At 39.0% G+C, this 25,623-nt stretch overlaps 1 protein-coding gene across 7 annotated transcripts in view; it reads right to left on the bottom strand.

The window, feature by feature from the left end:
- Positions 1–25,623, bottom strand: part of sorcs2 (sortilin-related VPS10 domain containing receptor 2) — a 168,650-nt gene that overhangs the window by 8,973 nt on the left and 134,054 nt on the right. For all 7 annotated transcript variants that reach the window (XM_057345141.1, XM_057345148.1, XM_057345166.1 and 4 more), the window contains exons 4-17: positions 20,304–20,468; positions 19,293–19,366; positions 16,189–16,253; positions 13,847–13,965; positions 12,414–12,503; positions 7,008–7,187; positions 6,326–6,472; positions 4,858–4,960; positions 3,665–3,741; positions 3,139–3,230; positions 1,990–2,097; positions 677–797; positions 372–505; positions 98–226 (exon numbers count right to left, since the gene is read on the bottom strand). In XM_057345141.1, coding sequence (XP_057201124.1) covers positions 98–226; positions 372–505; positions 677–797; positions 1,990–2,097; positions 3,139–3,230; positions 3,665–3,741; positions 4,858–4,960; positions 6,326–6,472; positions 7,008–7,187; positions 12,414–12,503; positions 13,847–13,965; positions 16,189–16,253; positions 19,293–19,366; positions 20,304–20,468 — 1,604 coding nt within the window. The remainder of the gene's footprint in view (positions 1–97; positions 227–371; positions 506–676; positions 798–1,989; positions 2,098–3,138; positions 3,231–3,664; positions 3,742–4,857; positions 4,961–6,325; positions 6,473–7,007; positions 7,188–12,413; positions 12,504–13,846; positions 13,966–16,188; positions 16,254–19,292; positions 19,367–20,303; positions 20,469–25,623) is intronic.

The following is a 25,623-nucleotide window of genomic DNA, read 5'->3' as shown; positions in this document are numbered from 1 at the left end:
GGGGATAGAATATACAGTTTGTACAGTATAAAAACATTACGCCTATGGACTGTCCCCACGGGGATAGTCAACCAAAGCCTGTGTGTGTGTGTTTTACCCTGTGCTGGACTTATAGCTGTGTCCTAAATGACAGTTTTCAGGTGGAGCATCAGGATCATGCCAGAAGTCAGGATAACAGCGGTCACCCTCTATCTTGAGGCTGGGAGCGCGTTCAAAGCCGTAATCACTAAAAACATACAAGATCTCATTCACTACAGGTTTTGTGCATTGGGTTTTAAAACAGGCAGTTAAATGTGAAGCAACCGTGGAGATGTCTGAGTATAACCAAGATTTGCTTCTAATGCACAAAGGTTATCTCTCTGTTTTTGTACCAGGTAAAGTCTTTCTCTGTACACTGGCAAGGTTTAGCCGTTAGAGCTGACGTATAGCTCTTTCCTTTAATGCAAAATGATGATTCTTTCCTCCTCCGGTACATTCGTTCCTGGCCCATGATGCATTTCTCTCCCTGCAGGAACAAAAACATGTCATGCATCTCCATTTGAAAAGTAATAAATTGATTCGCAAACTATATTAAAATATATTTCCACCCAGCGGCTGAAACTTATAGCTGAAGGTTTTATTGCTGAAGGTATTACGCCTGAAATGCAGACGGACAGAAAAAATAGGCTGAAAAAACCTGCAAGTCAGTGAGTTTCCAGGAGTCATAATCAGCTTCTGTGCACTGTCTGGGAAAAGACTGGCGGAAATCCACCTTCACCAGCTCCCAATCTGATCGGTAACTTATGTGGCCGAATACCCTGTGCACAGCAACAAACAAACATTTGACTGTAGGCGAACAAAAGCCATTCACGTCTTGAAGTATTGAAGTATAACCTTGACATAATGTTTCACACTCATTGGCCTCTTTCATTTAGCTCCTTGATATCACTTTGCCTTTATAATACAAAAGACACCACCTGCTGTTTGTGGTCCATGGGAAAATGCTCTCAACCCAAGCTCGTTAAAAAAGCGCTGCCACTAGGTGGAGCCCTATGTATGGACCGCTTATTACATGCCAAGTTTATCTATGACAGCATTCAGCCCCACATTTAACACTACTGAAAATACAGTTTGACTAAATGTTTAAAAATTGTTTCAGATCTTCTGCAGGGAATGTTGCACTAAACCCACTAAAGTAAAATTCAGTTTTTATCTAAAAAACATTTTTATAACCATATCAATTTAAGATTAAACAGCCACAACAAAATGCAGGCAATGAATTATAGCCATTTATGGCCATAAACATAGACGTTATGGATTAAGGGTTAAACGATGAAGATTATTGAGTACAGACTAGCCTATATGGAAATATATATAGTTATATACATTAATCTTTTTGAAATGATCCATGTTTATCTATTTTCCTGAGATCATAAAATTTAAAAATAAATTTCAAAAAATGTACCCCAAAATGTTAATGCTACTCTTTTTGGAAAACATTGAAAATTCAATTCAATTTTATTTATATTAGCGTTTTTCACAATGTGCATTCTTTACAGGAGAAAATAAGAAAAACTAAAAAACACAAAAAAGGTTAAACACAGCACAGTGCATGGTGTTTATAGAACAAGCAAGATTATTCTAGTAAATAATATCTAATAAATGCAGTCTCCCGGTGGTTTATTTAGCATATTTTGCATTAAGTGAATGCTTGGCTGAAAAGATGTGTCTTTAATCTAGATTTAAATTGGGAGAGCGTGTCTGACCCTCGAATAGTATCGGGAAGGCTATTCCAGAGTTTAGGTGCTAGGTATGAGACAGCTCTACCCCCTTTGGTGGATTTAGTTATTCTAGTTATCAAAAGTCCGGATGAAAATGAATAGGGCCAGAGGATATCAGTCAATTACAATCCACCTAACATGTAATTTTATGTTCAATGGAAGAAAGTAAGCCATTTAGGTTAGGAAAAACAAACATGTAGGTAAGTGTATTTTCTGCTAGTGGACTTACGTCATAACCAGTGTCTCATCTCCAGGTTCACTCAGAAGTCCATCCACAAATACAGAAGTGCTGGTGAAGTTGTGAACGCTCCATGTTCGTCCCTCATCTACGCTGAATCTATGGTAGGATTTGTGTTATGAAGACTGGCAACAAAATTGCATATTACAATATATACTTTCAGTAAATCAAATGTGAAAGGTAATGATTACATAAATGAAAAGTAAAATGACCGCTCATGTCTGCCTCTATCAATGTGCTCCCCAAGAAAATTAACGGGCTGTGTTTCAGTGAAAGTTAATGGTGGGTAGCCATGGTGATAGTACTGTAAAAAAGTAAAAACTAAAATAAATTTCAAGGTGACTCAATTCAAAATGTTTCAGTAACTAGCTCCTCTTGCTTTGACATTCCTGACAAGAAAACCCTAAAAATATCAATGTGTCATATGTGCTTTTATTTGCATAGTTTACACAAATTTAGGTTGACCGTCAACCCAATAATAATTACATTAAATTAAAAATAATGATTCTGCCCTAAATGGCTCTTCAATTTTGAAATGATAAAATATGTAATCCGTTGGAAGATGGTTATTTTTACAGGGTGCGCAGTAAAGGTGAAAATGGCAAAGACGTACCTTCTTACAAGTCACAGATTTTCTCTAAGTGAACTAGAGAGTTTGTAGGTCACAAATCTAAGTCTAAAAGCCACACAATCTAAGTCTTACCCCGACAGATGTAGTGTTTGGACTGCCAAGACTCTAATGCCAATGAAAGTCTGTACATCTTATTTCGGAGATGCTAAAGATTTTTTCTTTGATCTTTATAAGTTTCTCTTTACACACATTAGCCGAGCAAGGTGCACACAATATCTTGCATGTAAATGATGTTATTCGGGTAAAGGGCTGCCTGTGTGCAGAGGAAGAGATTTAGGCTGCTTGAACTCGGGTGGTCTGAAGAGCTCTCCAAAGCCAAATGGGGTTCTTAAAGCAACCACTCAAAGGATTAACAGCACAATCAGGTCAGTAAAAGCCAGGGAGGGAAGGTCTCAAAATCCTCTTTACAGTGTTAAGTACGACACGCAGCCCCAATATCCTTCCTCTTTATTCCGGAGCAAACCTAGTTATTTGAGTTTAGAAATGAGAGAACAAAATAAAAGTCTTACTTGAGTATTTTTAAAGGTATTGAGGTGTCCTTAATGGCAACTATGACACCACCATGATCCAGATAGAGAATGTGATGTTCCTCCTCAAACACCTACAAAAAAAGAACAAAAACTGGTTTCCTGCTATTGTCATTTTTATCATCCTAATTATTATTATCATAAAAATTCGTTATTTATTAAAAAAACACAACTGAGCAAATGAGAGGCAGGAACAATCCAGTCAAAGCCAGAACCCAGACTGCCACATACTCAGAACTGAATACGGCTGCAAATAAGAGGGTGTCAAACGAAACCGGGAACAGAATGAGAACGAAGCAGAGAAACTTGAATTCAAAGGCCAGATCAAACAGTCGAGAAAAGTGTGTGTTAAAATACAAATGAAAGAGAAACACTATTGAAGAACAAGAGAATCGTGACAGATGTGAAAGATGAATAGAGAGCAGAAAGTGTGTGTGTCTTAAAGTCACAGAAGAAGCTACAATGAAGCGTTTTCGGAGGCGTGTTTCAACGACTCTTTGATTCTCACCTGCCTCCAGGTCTTGCCACAATCTGCGGTGATGTACATCTCTTCTTTATATTCAACCAGCTGAGAGCCGAGGTTACCTGAAGAAATGATATGCGCAGAAACATAACTTAAGAAAAGCTGTGAGGAGAGAGAGAGAGTGTGTATCACATTTTTTCTTGCTTAAGGAGGCCAAGTTCCTCACTTTGCTTCATTTGCCGAGAGAGGATGGATCAGGAGTGAGAGAGTTATATATAAAACAATAAACCTCAGTGAACTGGAGGGAATCGTGGATCAAATACTTTCTGAGCTGAGAAACAGTTAGAGCTCAATATGAGTCATATTTTACAGAGGGAATGAGTACTAATAGCTAGAGAAAGATGGATTGTGATGAAGAAACTCTGACTTTAAATATCTGGCGTGTGCTTGCGCAGACATGTGCATACATTTTGTAGGGGGAAACAGGCTACAATGTGTTGGTAACATCTTTAAAACCAAGACTGAGGCCTTCAATTACTCATATCTTCGTAAGTGGACAAGTCAAGAATGTGATATCATCTGTGTGTAGGTGTGTGTGTACGTACACCCCTGAAGGACAACACAGATTTTATGACCTTGTGAACAGGCAGTGAAGCAATAGCTCTAGCCTTGTATTCAAGAACATTAATGTATTGTCTTTCTCTATTCCCCACGAATCCTGAGGCAATATAAAGTAAATATTTCATATTCCTTGTCCCTTTCTACTCTCAAAATCAAGATATTCTTTCTCCTTATAAAGCAATTCACAAGTTCATCTGACCATGCAGGTTGATGTTATTTAACAAATAAGTTGTCCTTGAAGGAGGAACTGAAAGAATCGTCAATGTGAGCTGCTTATGTAAGCTCATGAAAACAGGACCGGTTGATCACGATCCTCTCAGACTGAACTTTAGAACTTCATCATACCCCTCTTTTTCAATGATTTTCCCCAGTGTTATTATTGTTGAAATTTCTGAAATTGTTCTCCAATTTAACTGAAATAAAAATAAAACAGAAACACAATTTGGAGTAACTGCAAATAAACTTAAGTACATTTGAATGATTTCAAAACTTGCTATTTCTTAAAATCGCAAAGTTGAAAAAATCTAGTGTTCTCATAAACAGAGTTTTTTTAGTGTTTGGCCTGCACACCTCTATAGTGACAATACCAATATCTTGTAGTTGTCATGGAGACTGACCTGCACCCATTATAAGGCCCGGGGCGGAGTCTTTAGTGTGCACTGTTCCAGACACATACGGGTTGTCAGCCCATCGCAAGTGAAGATGAAGGTGACAGTCAGGCTGCAAAGGGAAGCAGAAAGAAAGCATTTATCTCTTTTATCTATTTATCTATACATGTGGGCACTTTTATTCACTTTGACACAATTTGATTATCCAACAAGTCCACAGCCAATATGTTTTACATGCATACTGTATACACGTGAATTCTCTACTGAGGGGCACATGACCATTTCACACAATATAGTACATATTGCCCTAAATTAAATATTGACCAAAGGTAAGAATTAATATAACGCATATTACTTCACTTCCAACTCCTCAATTGACCCTAACCATACTGAGGTGGATACTATTGCTTATTTTAGTTTATGGCCAAACCTTGTCTTTAGACTAGACAAACATGTTTAAACATCAAAGCTCAGTCCATTGCACAAAAATGAAGAGACGTTTCTTACTGCTTTTCATTTCAGAATGCAGAATTTTTGGTTAATTGCTCGTCACCAAAAAAAGCGCTGACAATAAAAGACAATAAAGTTGCTAAAAGCCATGCAGACGAGCAGAAAGACTGACAAAAAATGAAAGATGAAGGTCGTGGGGGAGTGAATAAGTGAGAGGGGAACAATAAAAAGGAGACATGTCAAAGGGTGGGCTGAGAGATGAAGATGTTAGACGGGTGGGCAGATAGACAGTAGAGGAGAGAGAAGTCAATATATGTCCTCTCTCGTCTTATCTTGTCTCGTGTCGGCTAGAAAGCATATCTGTCTTAATTAATGTCCTGGGATTCCAGTCCCAGTGTTTAAACTGGCCATTTCAAACTATAGATACTGCCATATCTATCTGTGTGTGAAGGGTAAAGCCCTGTGGATATTTATATGAACATGTGGATTGATGACTCAGAGCGTATTTCTTATGTTGCACACCAACTCAAAACTGCAAATAACGGCCGATGAGTCAGATGCCAGGGATAAATCATTTCGCATCTGTGTCTGAGACACAAGTCACATGTGGGCTAGATATGAAGAACTTGGTTCCAAAATGAGATAACTCCGTTTTTAAAATGTTTCAAAAATCATATTTTTTATAATGTTATCGTGTTTTTATTGTGTTTAATTGTGTTAGTTAGCTTTATTTTTTTGAGTTATTATGGCTTAAATCAAAACAAACCAACTGCAGATTGATTGATATGAATTGGAATGCACGATAAAAAAACAAGATTTTTTATTATCTCTTTTTGGAACCAAACTCTTCATATATATGTATATACAGTATATATATATATATATATATATATATATATAGTTGGTCTATGCAGTCAAATTGAATGCAAAGGGTTGACTGTGAAGTAAACTGTGGTTTCAAAAATTGATAGAAATGCAAAATACCGGTTGAAATGTTGGAATGATGTGTTAAGAGAAGATATTTTACCTGCTTGCAGTTCACAGGTTTTCCGTTCATATCAGTTGTGGGCGGCGCCAGACGTTCCCAATCTCTGCCCTTGTTAGAAGTAATGAGAGTCGTGACTTTTCCATCTATTTTTTGATTGGCCAGAAATACGCCCTTAACTCCACGAACCTGAAAAACACAAGAAAGCAGAAGAACACTATTACACTATTCCAATCTATTTTGTAAAGTGATTAAATCTGTTACACCGGCTGAATGCTGTCAAATGTTATTTGTAGGTAATACGTTTAGCTAAGAAAACCTGAGAAACCTAGTGTGAGTTCATGTTCATTCTTGGAGCATCTAAACACCAGCTTCCTAAAACACTCACTCATGTAAAGAACACATACCAGCTATGAATAATGAGTAAATGTGTGTATACAGTAGACAGAGCTGCTAGAGATCACAAACATTCACACCACTGCATAAACAGACACCCACACACATACAAGTGCATAGAGCTCCTTTGTGTTTGTGAGGAATTTTAGATAAAGTTCTCTATCAATATGCTATGAGCCTATAAGTAAATTCCTACAGTCGTGTTTACTTCACCAGCTGTTCTGTCCAGCGGAACTATTTTTATTTCATAATGCATAAACTAGGATTTTAAGACTGTGCTGTGACTGTCTTTATATAACAGTTGTATTGTGTGGGCTGAAATGTCGACCTCCAAGATGTCGATGAGGACGTTCTCTTCGGGCTGCTTGGTGCTGCGGACGTTCTCCAGCACAATAGAGTAATAGACCCCTTGTGTATCTGACTGGTAGAGGTTGTATGTGTCTGTCTGATACCATTCCTGCAGAGCCAGGAATACCTGATTCTCATCTGTGCTCACAATTTGCACATCCTAAAGAGAAAGACACAAAGAGATTAAAGCATGGATATAAAGCTAAATAAAGTCAATGCAATTGACAAAAATAATCGTTTTAGGCTACATGTGTACACAACATTTCTTCTGTTTTCTGAGCAAATAATTAACATTGAGACTCATTTCTCGGCTTGAGTCTGTGAGTTTGCATTTGTGCGCCGAGAAAAAGAAGAGCACACATTCAAACAACATCAATCACAAACAAATACAGTACAGAGACTCACTCATGTCTGGCCAACTTTGTTCTGCAATTCGATTGAATTTACTTGCCAAGAGAAATTAAAACAACGTCAAAATTTAACAGCACAATAACTAAGAGCTATCCAAATAAACACAAAATAATCTCACTACAATCCAAAATAGTGCTACATGCAGTTCTGTTATGAATAAATATTTTTTGTACTTATTCATTCAAATTATAAGATTTGTTTTTTAGATATTTCAGATGACTGTGTATAAATACCGTGAAGTGAAAATATGCACTGTGCAGGAACAGATTTAGATGTAAAAAACATAAATGTACTATGATTCGCTTTTTTGGTTTGCATAAAAATAATATCGACACTAAGCTGCTCAGTTTTGATAGCTTAGCGGCATTTAACCGAGTTATGTGCCAATGACATCCTTCTGACGGTGAAGTTCGCAACCATGTTGTTCTTGGAGATAAAGTAAAAGTGGGTCACGTTAATTTAAGCACAAAGATGAAGAGTACAAGCTCATGGCCCCCAGCTGAATTCATACATAACAACATACTGTAAGTGAAGAGCGAGCACCATCCCCAAAGAAACAGACATCCGGTAGCTTTATGCGTTCCCAGCTCTAATGTGAGCACTTATGTCTCAGTAAGAGCAGTTTAGAAGTTTGTAGCCCCCACTGTGAGACGCCAGTTACACAACACCTGTTGCTATGAGAAAAAAACACTGAAGTAGAAAGCTAATCATAAGGTATAACAGACATGAGAATATAAAAGGCACTATTTTAAAACTTGGTTCCACCTCACTGCTGTTGAAGCCTCTAAACATAATTCATCTTTACTGTTTACTCCGATATAAAGAAATACACTACAAATAATAAAGGTGCTCCACGACCACAACCAATAACAAGGTCGCAGCTTTTAAACACAGCTGCTGAGAGTTGGCCTGAAGAAACTTGAAATGTGGATTTAAAATTTAGGACAAGATTGAAGCTGAAATCTGAAAGCATTCCACTAATGGGCATCCTGATGTAATGTTAAAAGGCAAATGAGATTGGAGGCGTGGCCTGGTGAGAAACACAGTGGGGCTTATGTGGCCGACTCGAGTTTAAACGTGATTCATGTCCAGTGTTGGGCAAGTTACTCTGAAAAAGTAATTAATTTCTAGTTACTAATTACATATTCAATAGTGTAAATAGATTACTGTACAAATTACTCTCTCCAAAAAGTATTTAATTACTTATTACTAATTACTTCCTATATCCTACATCAACATTGATTAGTTAGGTGATTCAAGGATAGACATGAAACGGCTCTTTTAATTCATTCAAATAAATAATATAAACTACATAAAGTAGTGTTATTATCAACTGACCAATGTATTACAAATGTGAAAATTATACATTGATGCATACATTGATATCAATTCCACTATTGTATACATTAAACAGTATTTAGCTCAATTACATCATTCAGAAGTAATTGTAATTAAATTACAGAAAAAATAAGAGTAATCCCTTACTTTATTTTTTCAATGGAAAAGTAATTCAATTACAGTAACTAATTACTTAGTAACTAGTTACACCCAACACTGTTCATGTCATTTCCCATCCCCGCCCATCTGCTCCTTTTCATTTCTTGTTTTATCTCTATCTAAAAAGCCAAAAATAAAAACAAGGCAGACAAAGTGTAACAGCGTTGTAAGTATCAGACACAGAGAGACGGACAGTGAACAATCAAACAGTAAACGTGTGTGTGTTTGCTCCTCCATGCACATGTGTGGCTGGTTCGGGAGCTATCAGTTATCGAATTCTTGTCTTTGTCTCTCACACCGTGAGACAGGGCACTCAGGTTGCCAGTCCTGATAAAAGCTCTATCAGAGCTTAAGACAGCACTATCCATCTGCCTCTGACAGCCGGCACAGGACCCCTATCAGCCATGACACAGCTGCAGGACATTTCTAGCTCTGCCCTCAAACACAATTCCTGAGTATCGGCAACTCCAGCTGACTGTCTATACTGGGCCGTCGATAGAGACAACTGGGATTTTTGAAAAGAAGTGCGATGCGTGACTTTTCAATAGACAGGCGCACAGACAGGAAGACAGAAGACCCTTCAAGGTCTCTTTTTATTGAAAAAGTCGAAACTGCACATTTAAACTTCAGCACAATGTTTGCTTTCGCTCTGTGCCTGCTGGATTCGCTGGGCTCCGATAGCGTGCATTTGGATTCTGACATGATGTGCCATTCTTGCAGCAAAGAGAAAGGTCTTAATTGGCCAAATTCAATAGCACTGTTTTTTGTTAACAGTCTGCTCCACGTAAAAGAAGAACATTGTGGCCTTTTAAAGTGATTCTGAGAAATGTAAATTTGGAAACTTCTGAAGTATTGAATTTAAAAAAAAGTTTTGACCCCTGCTTATTATGTATGATGACATTTTTCAGATTTATGCTTTTTTTAAAGTTTTCTTAATAATTTGAGGATGTTCTCATTAACTCCCTTTCAGCATTAACACCAAAACACAGTAAATATAATATACTAAATATAGTAAGACTTCATGGAAATACATGAAGGTGAGGTTTAAAGGCAGCAAAACAGAGGACGACAAAGAAAAAGGAAGTACTGGGAAGATAAGACCATTTAGTGTTTAATGTTGCTCGAAACAAATCGGCCCGATGGAGCAAACAGCCATTGTTAATCCATAACTTCGAGCAAGGGACTTCTGGAGATATCTGAGACTGCAAACTGGAATTGGGTTTTGCATTTTTCAAAAGGCTTTCAATTATTTAGTGTGGAAAATATGGGCACAACATCAGCCAACCCTAGCTCGCACACACAGGCTCTGGCTCTCTTCAGGATTCTTGAACCGGGTGTCTAAAGTTTGACCTATCTGCTCAGTCAAGCGTCAAGCTACTAAAAGAGCAGGGAGGAAAAAAACATCAATATTACTTTACACCAAAAAAAGAAAATCATAAATCCCGCCGTACGTACAACTAATGGCACCGTGCAACTCATTCTATATGTTCATCTTGCCTTAAAAGCATCTTAAGTAATTCAATCAAAGCTTTTATCTGTACCATTACGGAGAATGTCTGGTAATCTGGGACATCTTTCTTAGTAAAACTCGTTCTCTCACACTTTCTCTCTCTCTTTCACTTTGTCACTGTGAATCAGCGGTTGGCATAGTTACAAATGCCATTGACAGCAGCTGCCCTAAAGCCTCTGCCGTACCCCGCCTTGATCTCTCTCCATCTCTCTCTAAGGTGAAATATACATGAAGCAGACCCCCTGGCCCCCACTCCAATCAATGTTATTCAATTACAGTCAGGCAGCATTTTACTGAAGCTTTCCCTAGGGTTGAAGCCACAGACAGCCTGGTCAGTTCTCAGCTGTAACTCTGAGCCAGCTGTCTGTCGCTGGCACATTACTACCATACATCATGGCTACTCGGTAGGTTAAAACCCTCGTCTGGCTTATAACGGTGTAGTGTTTCAGTGCTAGACACCAACTGTGCTCTTCAGTTCAAACATATTGCCACAATACGTCATAGTCGCTTTATGGCTTTAAAGTGAAATCCACAACAGCTGCAGCTGATAAAACGACAATAACCGCCGTCAAACGATAATTTACTGTTAGATCAAGACAAAAAACAGTAGCAACTTCAAACACAGTGCAGCCACAGATGCATAGAATGGTGTTATAGTGTAGTGAAACATTTAGCTTCAAATATTCAATGTAAATATACAGCCGCAGGAAAAATTAAGAGACCATTTCAAAATTATTTTCATATATTCACTTTTAAGTAATACATCAGTAATGTTTGTACTTTAGGGCTGTCACGATTCTAAAATTTGGCTGACGGTTAATTGTCTAGTAAATCATTGCGATTATGACGATTAATTGTCTGTTTTAGGGCTTTGACGATTATGACAATTAATTGTCTGTTTTAGAGCTTTGACATTTAATTCTCATACATTTTTTATTCAGCTTTGAAAGGACCATGTTGTTCTGAATACAAGACTGTTTTTTTCTTGGAAATATTGGTTCATCAAATATTTAAGGTTTAGACTTTTACCTGTCAATAATACAACCGCCAAATACTTGTAAATTAAGTAAATTGATCAGGAGTGAAGCCACCATTGATATGCTATCAGTCATAGAAATGCTTCTAGTCTGTTTTTTATCACTTACAAGACTAAAATAAAAATGTACTTCTATGTTAATGACATTTTGGTAGATTGGTTTTCACACTGAGATTATCTTAAATAATATTAAATTGTACTGCAGGTTATTTTTATGGTATATGCTTTAGTTTTTATTGTGTTGTGGTGGTACGTTTTACAAGTATTACCATGCTTTAGTTACAATAAATACAATATGTAACATGTAGATGCACTACAGCTCCCCCTAGTGTCTTCTATAGAGATGTGCAATAATTGCGATGATCTGAAACCATCGCGATGAGGTCAAACAATCGCGATGAGACGATTATTTAATAATCCTGACAGCCCTACTTTGTACTAAACAATTGTAACCTCGATTTTTGCCATGCTGTCAGTCTTTCAGTCTTTGTTGTTGGATGACTTTATGTCACTCCTGAGGTTTGATTTTGTTGCAATTCAACAGACACTGGACTGGAATGGCAACAATACATCTAGAAATGCTGATCTCTTAATTTTTTACACCGACGTATAGCACTTTCAGAATACATATTGTTCAAACACACATTTACAAATATAATATATATATATATTTGACAATACATCTTTAACATTTGCCTTTAGCTTATAGTGCAACAGGGACAACATATTTAAAATTATGAACTACAATATCATAAACGTATAGTTTGCAATAATCAATTTTCATTAGATTAGTACACAAAAAGTAAATGCACTTTATTTTTCTCTGTAACTTACAAGAAACTTTTTATAATACAACCCAGAGTGGCTTGAGAGAGTGTTGGAGTGGAGCTGTAGGGGAAAATTGGCCGTTTGACAGGGTGACACATTCTTACCTTTGGAAGGGCATATTTTGGAAACCTCATTTGGACAAATTCATTCCTCCGGTACGAGACATAATGCTTGGTGCGATTTCCTATGGTTACCTGTCAGAAGAAAGAGTGCTTATTTTATTTACCAATGCATATTTTGCATTATTTCACCATTCAGAAGACAGAGGCTTGTACTCACTACCAATTTCTGGACAAAACAACTTTCTCTTTCTTTCCTATCCATTTTCTTTCTCTGTGGGTTTCATCTCAATTCACACTGTCCTTTCAACTCGACCAATACCCTAACATATTCTGTTTGATCTAGCATTGAATAAAAAGCTCTGTCTCTTAGCCCATTGTAAGAAGTCTCCATGGTTCACAAGAGTTGTGTCCAGGCTGCATTAGCATGCCTGTGTGTAACTCTGCAACCTGCTGACCGGACACAAACATTTCACACATTGTAGCTCTGTTTCTCAAGGGCATATTTGAATTTCTTTTCAACAACAGTTGCGATCCCTTCAAAGAACAACAGAGCAGGTGAGATGGGAAAGACATTAATACAGAACAAGATGTCCTTGAGCCAATGGCTAATTATAAAAAAATCTAATTTAGTAAGAAATAAATTAAGATCAAATTAAGATCAAATTTATTTTCACTTTTCTGCGCATGTATGAGCTTATGACTCTTGGCAAGATTAATTCTTGCATCGTATCCAAACGTAATGGAGTTCACTGCGGATCTCATATACATGTTTGTAACTACAATTCATTGTTTTTTATCTATAAACAAACTTTTCACCTAAAAGCCCAATTGAATCAATCAAATTCTGTATCACCTATTTACCCTCATGTAATTCTAAAACCACATGATTTTTCTCTTTTATGAAACACAGTAAGAGGTATTTTTAATTCATGTCAAGATAGGATTGTTTAGACATTTATATTCATGTTCCACAGAAGGAAATCATATAAGTAAGAGTACGTAGATGATGACAGGACTTACATTTTTGATGGAACTAACCCTTTAAGTTAGAATGAATTCTGAAAAAGGAATCAATATCTCAAATGGAAATGAATGCCAAAAAGAAAGAATAACAGACAGAGCAGAACAGATGGGCACCATTTCCGTATCCTTCAATGTCTGTCAAGAACAGACAGAAGAAACACATAACATACCCTTCACTTCAACTCTCTAATAGTCAGAGATTCTCCTTGAGCAAAACCAACAAATATAGTTTAATTTACTTGATTTTTAATATAGTTAATCTTTCCTGGGGGCTGTTTCTTGGGGTTGAAAAGCAATGTGGCAACTTTGAAGACAAATTAGATGGATCATGTTCAGAGTCGATCTGTCTTATTTTTTTCTTACACTTATACACTCAGTTCTTTGACATGCACAATGCAACACCAACAAACTTTGAATTCACATATTCAACAGAACAGAACACATCATTGTACCTTTACAAATATATAATCATCTTGCACGGAGAGGGAATTGTGGTCAATCTTTCCCAAGAACTGTGCTGTCACCATTTTATCTGAGCAGTTTTGGATGAGACACGTCACATAAAGGTATCCTGAAAAAAGACAGAAACACAAACATTACAGGAGTTAGAGAAGCATGATGACTTTTAAAATTTGAAAGGACTTTATTTTAATTAGTTTATTGTACGTGGGTGTTTGTACTCTATTCCAGAGGTGAATGGAGAGAAGTGTCTGTGTTATAAAAAAGAAGCTCATAACAAAATTAGCTGAGGAAGATCCTCACTGGACCCATCGCTTTGCTCTATTCAGAATGGCAGGAAATTAATTATGGGAAAACAGAGCTGAGGTGCCCTGTTGAGGTGGCCTTTCTGTTTAGATCTCACACAATAGCTGAATCAGCAACCTCTGTGGAACACACACGTTCATTCTGTCTCCCAACATGCACAAAAAGTGACAAAGAAAATCAGATTATGCTTCAGATGCTTCAACTTCCTAGCCACAATTTACTTATGAAATTAGGGGATTTAACTGATAAATTGTTTCTTTTTCTTTTTTAAACATGTTTTTAACGCTGTGCCAGCTTCTATGGCTATGTTCAAGATGAGAGATTATCTTTTAAAATCATGAGAAATGCTTAGAATGCTTACAATAAGATAAAGACACTTCACAAATTTTCAATATCAGAATTAAGTGAGAGAGTAAATGTGTTTGTGTCAGCACTGTCCATATAGTATACCACTATACCACATCCAGTCCGGTCCAGCCCGCATTTTCCCCTAGGCCGGCCACTATGCCTGTTCCTGTTTCCCTTGTCCCCAGCCTAACCCCCCGGACTAAGACTGTCCCACCCTGCCCCAACCCTTTTTGAACTTCCCTTCATGGACTCTTGTGTTCCCTTATTGCTTTTCACCATGTGTTGTTGGTATTTGTCTGCTTGTTGGTCTTGTCATGTTAGTGTGCTCCCTTGGGGAACGCCTAGGGGTGTTCCTTAAGGGGGGACAATGTCATGATTCTGCCCCTTTTGGTCATGATTTTCTAGTCTTGTGGCAGGATCATGACAGACCCATGTGTTTAGTGTGTGAGAGAGACATGGCATTGTTTATTTTGGCGTGCCATGCGCTCTCTTTGACCTCGCCCCCTCGTTTAGCTTCCCGCCTGTGTCTCATTACCCACACCTGCCCATTGTTATCTTCCCTTGTTAGTTCCCTTATTTAATGCCTTCGTGTTTGCTGTCCTGTGCTGTTTCATTGTGTTCGTTACCCCCATGTGAGTCCATGTATTTTCATGCCATGTCTGTTTTGCTACCTCAGTTATTAAGAAGTGTTTAAGTTTGTTTTTTCTGTCTCTCTCTTGTTTTACCCCCATCGTGGGCTTTTGTTTTCGTTTTACTTGAATAAAGTCAAGTTATTTCATGTACGCTGCCTGCATTTGGGTTCTCTCCTTGAACGTTCCTGACATCACCCTATACCCCTAAACTTAACCCTAAAAAATAATTTTGCATTTTTACATTTTCAAATAAGCATCATTTAGTTATTATGTTTCAAATTCAATTTACAGAACCACTGGATGGTCCCCACAATTTAGGTGGTTAAGAATTTCACCATTTATGGTTAGATCCTCACACACGCACGCACGCACGCACGCACGCACGCACGCACACACACACACAGTCACAATTTTAAGCAATCAATTACTGTAACTATGTATTTCATTTCATATTGTTTTGCTGTTGTCACCTCACACTCTGTGTTGTTTTACTTTATGTTGTCATGTTTTAATTTTAGGCAAACACATGGACAGGTCACTTACTGAAGAGGACAAATGGTTAATCAAAGCAGGATAGCAGAGAGATTCATTAAAAAAGCAATTAGAGTGGCTGAGCGCTTTGCTTCTGCCTTGTGTCACACAAGGTCAGACACGAGGCGCAAACACACACACAAACTCATATTCAGCATGTCTACTAAAGGGCTGAGGGGTGCCACTGAGAAGCAAAAACAATTTAGGTCTTCATCTGCTTATGTGTGACACAGAATATATAGTGAAAAGCTACAATTAACTTCCATATGATATGAGAAGTAGGACACACGGTTTGCTTTAAGTCAGTTGCTGGTCCTTGACTTATATGCTGCTTAGATGTAACCCTCATGCATCTTACTGTAACCTTCACTGAACGCTTGGTCTCTTTCATATGTGCGCACACACAAGATTTACAGAAAACACTCTGTCCTGGGACATCCTGCCATCTGCCCTTAATGGTGTGTCATGGAATGTAATTGAATTGAAATGCATCTTTCTATAAACACATGAGCTCTTACCACCACCAATGTCCTGAATCTCCATGTGAACCAAATCAGGATCCACGTCCACTTTCGTCACAGCCCTTAAACAGATCATACAGTTAATAAAAGCACACAAAAAAAACACGAAACACATAAAACACAAGACTGACTCACAGACAGGAGAGAACATGAATAATATCTACCTCACCACCTCCTTACTCAAAGAAACACATTCAGTCTTTAAATGTGGTCTAAAGAAACAGACAGCTCATGGCTGTCCGTCTGTAAAATTCTAGTTTTAAAATTACAAGCAGTTTAGCAAACAGGATATCAACTTTGTGTGTGTGTGTGTCTGTGTTCATGTAGATCACAAAAAGTATGTATAAGACATTTGAAAGTGTTTGCATCTGTTAATTATTCATTATTTTCCCCTTTCAATGTTAATTTTAAAACATATAAGAAATCAAAGCTTTATTTACTAAAATGGCTTTCAATTGTAATTAATTTCTTGCAGCCCCCTGCAATGGTTACTACATAAAAGCATTTACAGCAGTATAATCCATTTATAATCTCACTCCGGAGTGATTTATGGCAAGCGGCTTGACCATCATGTCACAACATCCAACAAACAGCAGCAAAGAGCCCGAGGCTCCTCTGCTGACCACACTGACAGACCACCTGCCCTGACAGCAAGCCTGTGCATTAAACCCATAGTGATTAATGCCGTCATTTTTTTTTGTTTTATGAGCGAGGGAGCAGACGGTGAGGACAGGAACCGCAACTATGAACCCGACTCCATCTACTCTTCTCCCGAGACTTTTTAAAGAGGTCTGGAGACAGTAGAGAGGGCAAGAGTACGACCCTTATGAACCCCCGCTGCTGAGTAAAAGGAGCTTTGGATTTACAGTTTCATTGTAAAACCTCGAGCCAACTAAAACATGTGCTGGATGTGGTTTACTACTGCTGGTGGTGACACAGAGCTGACTTATGGATCTTTCATCGCTATCAACCGCAGACAGGCTATGCTGTCGTGTGTAGGTGAATCTGGTTGGAAGTTGGAAAGGGTGGGGAGTGGCATGACAGCAGAAGAGAGAGAGAGAGATCAGGGAAAAAAGATTAAAAAAGAGAAAGAGAGGGTCAGACAGAAAGACTGGTTTGGGTGGAGAAATAAATCACTCTTGTCCAGGCCCTAAATCTTAGCTGTGGCAGCAGTGAACCATAACCATAACCATAACCAGTGTGAGAAGGAATGGAAAATACAAAAAGAATGAAAAGGGGTTGAATTCCCTGGAATTGGTGGATGGTGGAAGAGGAGAGAAATGAGGAAAGGAGGGAGAAAAGATTAAAAAGAGTGAAAGGTGGAGTAAGGTAAAGAATAAAAATAAGAAAAAAGTATAAAACACACCAATATAGACGATGTCAGCGGCACCAACATAAACGTTATGTGGCCCAAACTTAACTTCTGGTAGACCTCCATAATGAATCAATAACTGTTGAGTAGTTTTAATACAATTTATATAGAATAAAATATTAATATAAATTCATATTTAATTTATATTAAACAGCCTGCCACCTATGTGCAGCTCCAGCAAACCTTAAACATATTCTTGTGAAGAAGAGCTTGACACAGGGGAGATACACATGGCGCAACAATCAAGTACTAAAGTGCTTGGCTGCAGCAGTAGAGCCCAAGAGAGTGGCAGCAAATGCCATCCCCCAAAACGCCAAGGCTAACTCGCTAAAAAGGCAACCCTTTATTCGGGAGGGGCAGAAACCGCGGGCCAAGCCTTTAACCCCAGATTCAGGTCTGCTGAGTATAGCCAGGGATTGGGAAATGCGAGTTGATTTAAACCAGACTTACTTTCCCCTTGGAAATCGCAGCGACCAACCTGCGGCCGGACATGGTTCTGTGGTCCAGCTCCAGTAGGACAGTCCTCATAGTTGAGTTGACTGTACCTTGGGGAGAGGCCATTAACGAAGCATTTGAAAGAAAGAATCTCCGGTATGCCAACTTGGCAGCGGAGGCTGAAGATCGGGGATGGGCGCGCATTAACGGTGTGGGTAGTCGTGGCCTAATGGTTAGAGAGTCGGACTCGTGACCAGAAGGTTGCCGGTTCAATTCTCAGGGCCGGCGGGTAACAACTGCAGTGCCCAATGCTTCTGGTGTATATGTGTTCACGACTTGCAGTGCGTGAGTTCACTACTCACTGGACGGGTTAAATGCAGAGGTCACCAAAGCTGACAAATAGGTCACTCTCAGAGGACAGGTCGAGTGGAGGATAATCAAGAACTGGCCAGTGGTGCAGAAAAAAGAAGCCAAGGGCTGTGCTTTAGGCGGATGGACACAGCATGGGCTGCCAGATGACCTTGTAACAATGCAACACACACCCAGGTCTGATCAACCTGCGGTGGGCCCCCCTTGGCTGAGGGTGTCTTGTGATAAAGGGCCGAAACACCCAATGAAGCTGAGGTGCACAACTGACGATGTGTCGCATATAATCATTTATCCCCCAAACACAGAGGATACGAACCAGTGAAACCTCAGACCTCCTTTCCTCTATTCATATTCTTGACTGCTTCCCCCTGTCATGCATAAGGCGTGGGAAATGTCCTATTGGGCAATTCAACTGTGCTGAAACAGTGGGATTATAACACCTTGTCCTATTAAGCGAATCAAATATTAATATAAATTAAACACAAAATAAATTGTTATATTATAACATAGAGCAGAAGTTCACTTCAGGCCAGGCGCATACGCAGAACAAATATTAGAAACAAATGTATAGGATAATGCAATGTAAGTCGCTTTGGATAAAAGCGTCTGCCAAATGCATAAATGTAAATGTAAAGGGAATAGTTCAGTTTCAGGAAATGGAAAAAACACAGCACTTTTTGAATGATCAGATCCTGTGTTAGATATTGTGTTAATATCGTTAAATATTGGTTAGATATTTGCAAAACCCAGTGACAAACATAAAGGGTGTCTAATAATGATTTATTATTTTAAAAAGAAAAATCCCGAAATATGGAGATACAAGGTTTCAGAAGATCAGCAGTGATGTGTAAAATGTCAAAAGGACGAATGCTCATTTTCAGCTGAACTATCCCTTAAAGTAGTCAAGATAAAGAATAAGAATTACCAGAAAACTCTGTCTTTAGTAACACGCTCCTGTAGTAGAGTCCATTTGTGTCCAAGATCAGTGGAGACATAGAGCTGTAACAGAAAGAGCAATAAATCACACCATTTACATCCTTTAACATGATAGCTTTACGCTACGGTCATAATATTGATTTTGGGCAAGAATAAGATTAATGCACACTTTACAAATTCTCACCATCGTGAGAACTGAACGACTGAGTTATTGTATATGCAGTAATACTGTATAAATAAAGATTTGCTGTAAGCACTGTCCATACTGAAATCACACATTGTGTGCGCTGCATTTGTTTGTGTATGCGCGCGCGTCCCCCCAATTGATCATCCCTGTAATGAGATTATATTGACCACCAGTCACATGGAAAATACTGTGCCCACCAAACTCATAACAAACAGACAAATGCACATTCACAATCAAACCAACCAACTCACCACACACCTTTTTATTGTCTTTCCCATTTAATCTCAAAGATGATAAATTGCACTGCTTACAGTGTGTTGCAAGCGGTAGAGGTTTCGGCAATTCATCAACAACACAAAAACACACACACAGTTCTTGCCTCATTGCTCACCGAGCCGTTAACAATGTAAACACGCTCTTTAGCGAGAGACAACCATGGCCTGAAGGCCAAACAGTGCTGCTCATAACTCTAATAATGAGCATGCCAATATGCTGGAGAGCAGAAAGCACAGCCATAAACAATAGCTGGGTGAGAAATGTATTGAGAACAGTTGGTCAGGGCAGCCAGGCGAGACCCAAATCATGAATACTGAGACAGCCAAACAGACTAATTCAAGCATTTGAGCCTGACAAAAAAAACAGGTAGAAACATGCGGCTGAAATGAAGAAATATGATATGAAGCAATCGGTTCGGAAGGTAAACACGGTTGCCAAGAAAACGCTGCCTTCAATCGGCCTCACCGCTGTCGAAATTAATAACCCTTGTGTTGTGCTTGATTGTATTACGCAATGAATGGCGCTTTCACAACTGACCTTCGTTTCCTTGCTGTAGGCCAGGAGCTTGTCTTCCTCGGATGGATGAAAGAGGAGAGTTTCCACTGAGAAAGAGACGGGTTGCCGTTGGAAAGAAGAGCCCTCATCCGTGCTAATGAAGAACATCTGGTCACGTTCATTAATGCTGGAGCCCACCAAGATCACCTACGAATGCAAATTGACATCAGTAAGGTGTCTAGATGTACAGTCTAAGAAACAAAAACGTTTTTATTTCATTAAGATTTATTGATTTTAAGAGTGTCAAAGAAAATATCAATAAAGGTTTTCAAACAGGCTTCTTTACAATTAAAGATATATATCATCCACAAATGACTTACTTTCTTCTGCAGAACACAAAAGAAGATATTTTGAAGAACGTTGGTAACCAAACAACATCGACCCCCATTGACTTGCATTGTATGGCCATAAAACCACTGAGACATTATTCATCTTCTTTCGTGTTCCACAGAAGAAAGAGTCATATACAAGTTTTGACATGACACGAGGGTGAATAAATAATGAAAGAATTTCTGTTTTGGGGTGAACTATCCCTTTAACTCTAATAATCCAGTGAGTTTTCTGTCAGAACAAGGAGTCCTGAAACAGAACCATAATCTTAAATGAAGTGACAGAAATAACAATGACGCTTGGAACAAACTCTTTGAAACAATATCTTCTGTCAGATGACAAGGAATAAATCTGAACACACATTCCACATTTTATGTTTCAGTTTACAGACACAAATTTTAGTCATCTCCTGAACATTATTTTAGGCTGCAGATCATTCTTAAACCTTCGAGTGGTGCTGTTGTTCAACCAACTGTGCACTGAAGCGTCTCTAACGTGATGCGAGTTTGCCACTTGCACCAGTCCAGAAAAACAAGCTGGGATCCTCATGGGGTCTGCCAAACAGAGAAACTCTCTGTGCAACAAGTTATCCATCCCAAAACAAAGGCTCTGGGGAAAAAAGGAAAGAATCTCCTCTCTGTAAAACTTCCCTCTTACAGCAACAACTCGCAGAGTTTAGCACAGAGCCCCCTTTGTGGTCTGTGGATAAAAGCCATCAAACAACATCCTGCGCCTGTCCCTGAGGAGCACGGCAAGCTGGCAGGGTTGGAAGAAGCCACTAAGGCTGGTAAAATAACAGAATGTGGTGGCTGATGGCACGTGGGAAAGATTTAAAGAGCTTAATCATGACTTTGTGACATCTGGCTGCCACTTCAGAATGAGAGACACAGTAAAGTCAATGTCTAGGTCATGTAATCTTTAAAATAATCTTCTTGCATATCCCAAAACGGATCCGCTCTCACAATAGGCATGTCACACAGTTCTCTTCAGATAGAATTAAGCTCTGTAATGTCAATTTTTGATTGAATCTTGGATTTACACACACACAAACAGCAAACAGTCTGGAAGACCACCACACACGCAAGAGGACAAAAGCACACACACCATTTGATACAAAGCAAGAGAACATTCCTCTCGCTTGTCTTGACAGTGCTTTTAAATTGCTAATGTACGTTAAGATGTACTGTGAAATGTCTGGCTTTACGTTTACTAAACATTCATGAGACCACGTGATTGCTCCGACCTAATTATTCATGCTAATGAATAGCTGTAATATTCACCGTTGCACAAAGCTCTAAACCAGCTCCTCGTTCAAACACTCCGCTGAGCATTTCCATGCGGGAACTTTGTAAACAGAGCGACAGAATACACACGAGAAGGTGCAAACATGCCCGCGTGCGCACGTGCAGGTGTGTGCGGCTGCTTTTACTCCACGCATTTCTACTAATTTTCCTTTCCACTCAATTTCATATGCAAATTGGCAGTTTTGGTATCCAGTCTGCGCTGCGCAAGAAAATGAGAAGCACAGAGAGACGAAGAGATGGTGTAAGTGAGAGAGCCCCGTTCTTGCACCTGAGCTCAGCCAGCGGAACAAAAGAGACTGGAACAGAAGTGAGTGCGGCGACGGCAGATTTTCAATATCTGCGCAAAGCCGAGGGGAGAATCCCGCAACTCTGTTTGAATGCTGAAATCTCCTGAAACAACTGAGACCTTCTAGGGTTTGCATTCTGCCTCGGCTCTGCCTGATGCACTTATCACGGTAAGTTAGAGAGAGAGAGACAGAGAAAGAGAGCGAGGGAGAGAGAATAACAAGGGATGAGAGAGAGATTCTTCTTTTAGTGTGAGAGCCCTCAGCAGACATTGGGTCGAGTGTTAGTGGCACAGATTTGAAGACCGTCTCACTGCCAACAAGCAAGCTGGTGACATCATGCATATCCACACACACACACACACACACACACACACACGCACGCACGCACGCACGCACGCACGCACGCACGCACGCACGCACGCACGCACGCACGCACGCACACACACACACACACACGCGCACGCACGCGCACGCACGCACACACACACACACACACACACACTCTCTTCACAATGTAAGAAATGCAAATATTCACCCACACAGTCACACTATATATTATATTATACACTGTGAACAGACACTAAGCATACATTACTGTATATCTACTGCAGCAGGTTACATTGAAAGGGTACAGAAGCTAGTGCAGAGACTCCCTATGGAGAGACAAAGGCAATGTGTGACGACTGTGTATGTCTGTGTGTGTGGGTGATCTGTTCACTGACCCTTCTCTAAATCCAGGTCTCACACAGGTAATTTGTCAGGAGCATGCTCAGGGTGAAAGCCCTGTTATTAAGTCCCTCCTGCCTGTCATAATGGCTCAGCTTGGACTACAGAACAGCCCACACATCAAAGACCTACACCAGGGACACGGGCGCATGAAAACACTGAAGACAAAAGAAATAAGGGATAACAATGTTTGGATCTGGGTATAATCACAGCTTTGTGCTGAGGGGATACTGTGCAGCATTTATTAGTGTGTTGTAGGGACAATGCTTAGATAGTGTTTACATAGACACATGAGCTTGCTAGTCAGTTATACATTATCCCATCATTTCAAAATGGTAAAATGCCAGTTAAACTAGTCACCCCTCTGTGTATGTAGCACAATTGTCAACAATAATATAGAGAACTGCACTTCAGCTACTGTACTTTATGTTTTGCCAGGAATCATGTATTATGGTGTAATGTTATATATTACAATTACAATTCATCATATTTGAACTGTGGGAACAGTTATGCTGATGATGATTAATATATATTATTATGGCTTTGATATGGCCAATTCATTTCTATAGTTAGCCAGCATAGATTTTTTGGTTTACCGCAGTGGAAAATAATGATATTGGAAAAAATTTGCTTATTTTACTTGTATAGACTCAAAACAAAGCCAGCTGCAAACATACACTGTCAGAAAAAAAGCACAAAACGGTACCTTTTCCGTTCCTTTTTGTACCTTTTACAGGTACACAAGACATACAATTATGTATTTTGGGTACATTATTGTAAGGACCTATTGTATACCTTTAAAGGCACATTTTGAAAGGGATAGTTCACCCAAAAATGAAAATTCTGTCATCGTTTACTCCCTCTTGTTATTTCAAACCATTATGACTTTCTTTCTTCTTTCTTCTTATGACTTACTTTCTTCTACAGAACACAAAAGAAGATATTTTGAAGTGTGTTTGAAAACCGAACAACGGAGGTACCCATCGACATCTATTGTACAAACCCAAAACCATTGCAAGTCAATGGGCACCACCGTTACCAGAATTCTTCAAAATATCTTCTTTCGTGTTCTGTACAAGAAAGTAAGTCATATGGGTGTTTGAAATGACAAGAGGGTGAGTAAATGATGACAGAATTTTCATTTTTGGGGGACTTTCGGTTCTTTCTGGTTGTCCATTCAGTCCATCCTCTGTTGCATGACTGCACACACTTCAGCTCCACCTTTAGCCTGTGGATCTGTGATCTAATGTGACTGAACCAGAACTATTGGAAAATGTCCTTCTCATTAAAATTAATGGACAAGTATTGCAAGCAGGCTCACAGTACATTAACCCTTGGTTGATGTGCTGAAGATGCTCATCTTGGTTTAATTTCTAAGCAGAACGACGAGTGATGGAAACACATCATCTAACAATAATAGTTCTGGACTATTACACTTTAAGATCTTTAAGCAAAGACAGCTGTTATCTTATTGATCATAAATGTGCTCATGGAGACGCTTGCTATTAATAATGATTAACAGACTTGAACTCAGCTCAACTGTGACATGCAGCAGGGACAGGACAAAAGTCTTTGAAAGTGAGATTTTTAGATCCCCTCTCTGTAATAGTTGGAGGGATGAAATGGAATTGGGCCATTGGAAAATAACTGAATCATGTAAATAGATTAATTAATGCTTGTGATATCTGTGGATCGTAGTCACTGTTGGGATCAATCGTTTCTGCATCATTAAGAAGCCGGAGCTTAAATGACTTTGGATCAAGCCGCGATTCCCACACATTTCATAAACGCATAAACAGAAGCAGTGATCACAGAGCAATCGCATGATCTGTATCACCCGACGGACCCATGCCAATCACATAACACAACTAACAGACAGAAATTCCTCCATATGTAGCCGCCAATACCAGACAGTCTGTTTGGGTCAAGATGTCACAGATTCTCCGCAGGGAGAGTTTAATCTCCTTCCGTCTCCACGGGGGTTCTCTGATTCTGACTCTAGTGGGATCCGAGCAAGTAATCCCAGCCCACCGCTTTAAACGTGCAAAAAGAGCCATCTGTGCTTTTGTCTCCCGTTTGATAACTACATTACAACGTTACAGCGGCTTTGAAGGCAACTGGACTGCAGCTTATTGACAAATGGACTTTTGATAAAGATAGAGCTGTTTATATTTGAATACTCTTTGGACAGATGACTGAATAAACAGTGTTTACTTAGCTACTTAAAGGAACAGTTCACCCAAAATTTAAAATCCGGTCTTCATTTACTCACCCTCAAGTTGTTCCAAATCTGTATAATTGTCTTTGTTCTGACACAGAGAAAGATATTTGGAAGAATGCTTGTAACCAAACAGTTCTTGACCACCACTATCATAGTAAGAAAAATAGCTTAATACATTTCTTTGTTCTGTTGATCACAAAAGAAGATATTTTGAAGAATGTAGGAAAGCAAACAGTTCTGGGGCACTTTTGACTACCATTGTATTTTCTCCTACTATGGTAAGTCAATGGTGGCCGAGAACTGTTTGGTTATAAAGAAATTGATACAGATTTGTAGCAAATCAAGGGTGAGTAAATGATGACAGAATTTTCATTTTTAGATGAACTGTCCCTTTAATGCACAAGCCTACAACAAAATCAAATAGCACTGTGCTT

This window comes from Triplophysa rosa, linkage group LG1 (assembly GCF_024868665.1).
Source record: "Triplophysa rosa linkage group LG1, Trosa_1v2, whole genome shotgun sequence".
Taxonomy (NCBI): domain Eukaryota; kingdom Metazoa; phylum Chordata; class Actinopteri; order Cypriniformes; family Nemacheilidae; genus Triplophysa; species Triplophysa rosa.
Note: the sequence above shows the minus strand (reverse complement) of the source record. Positions and strands in the feature narration are given on the sequence as shown.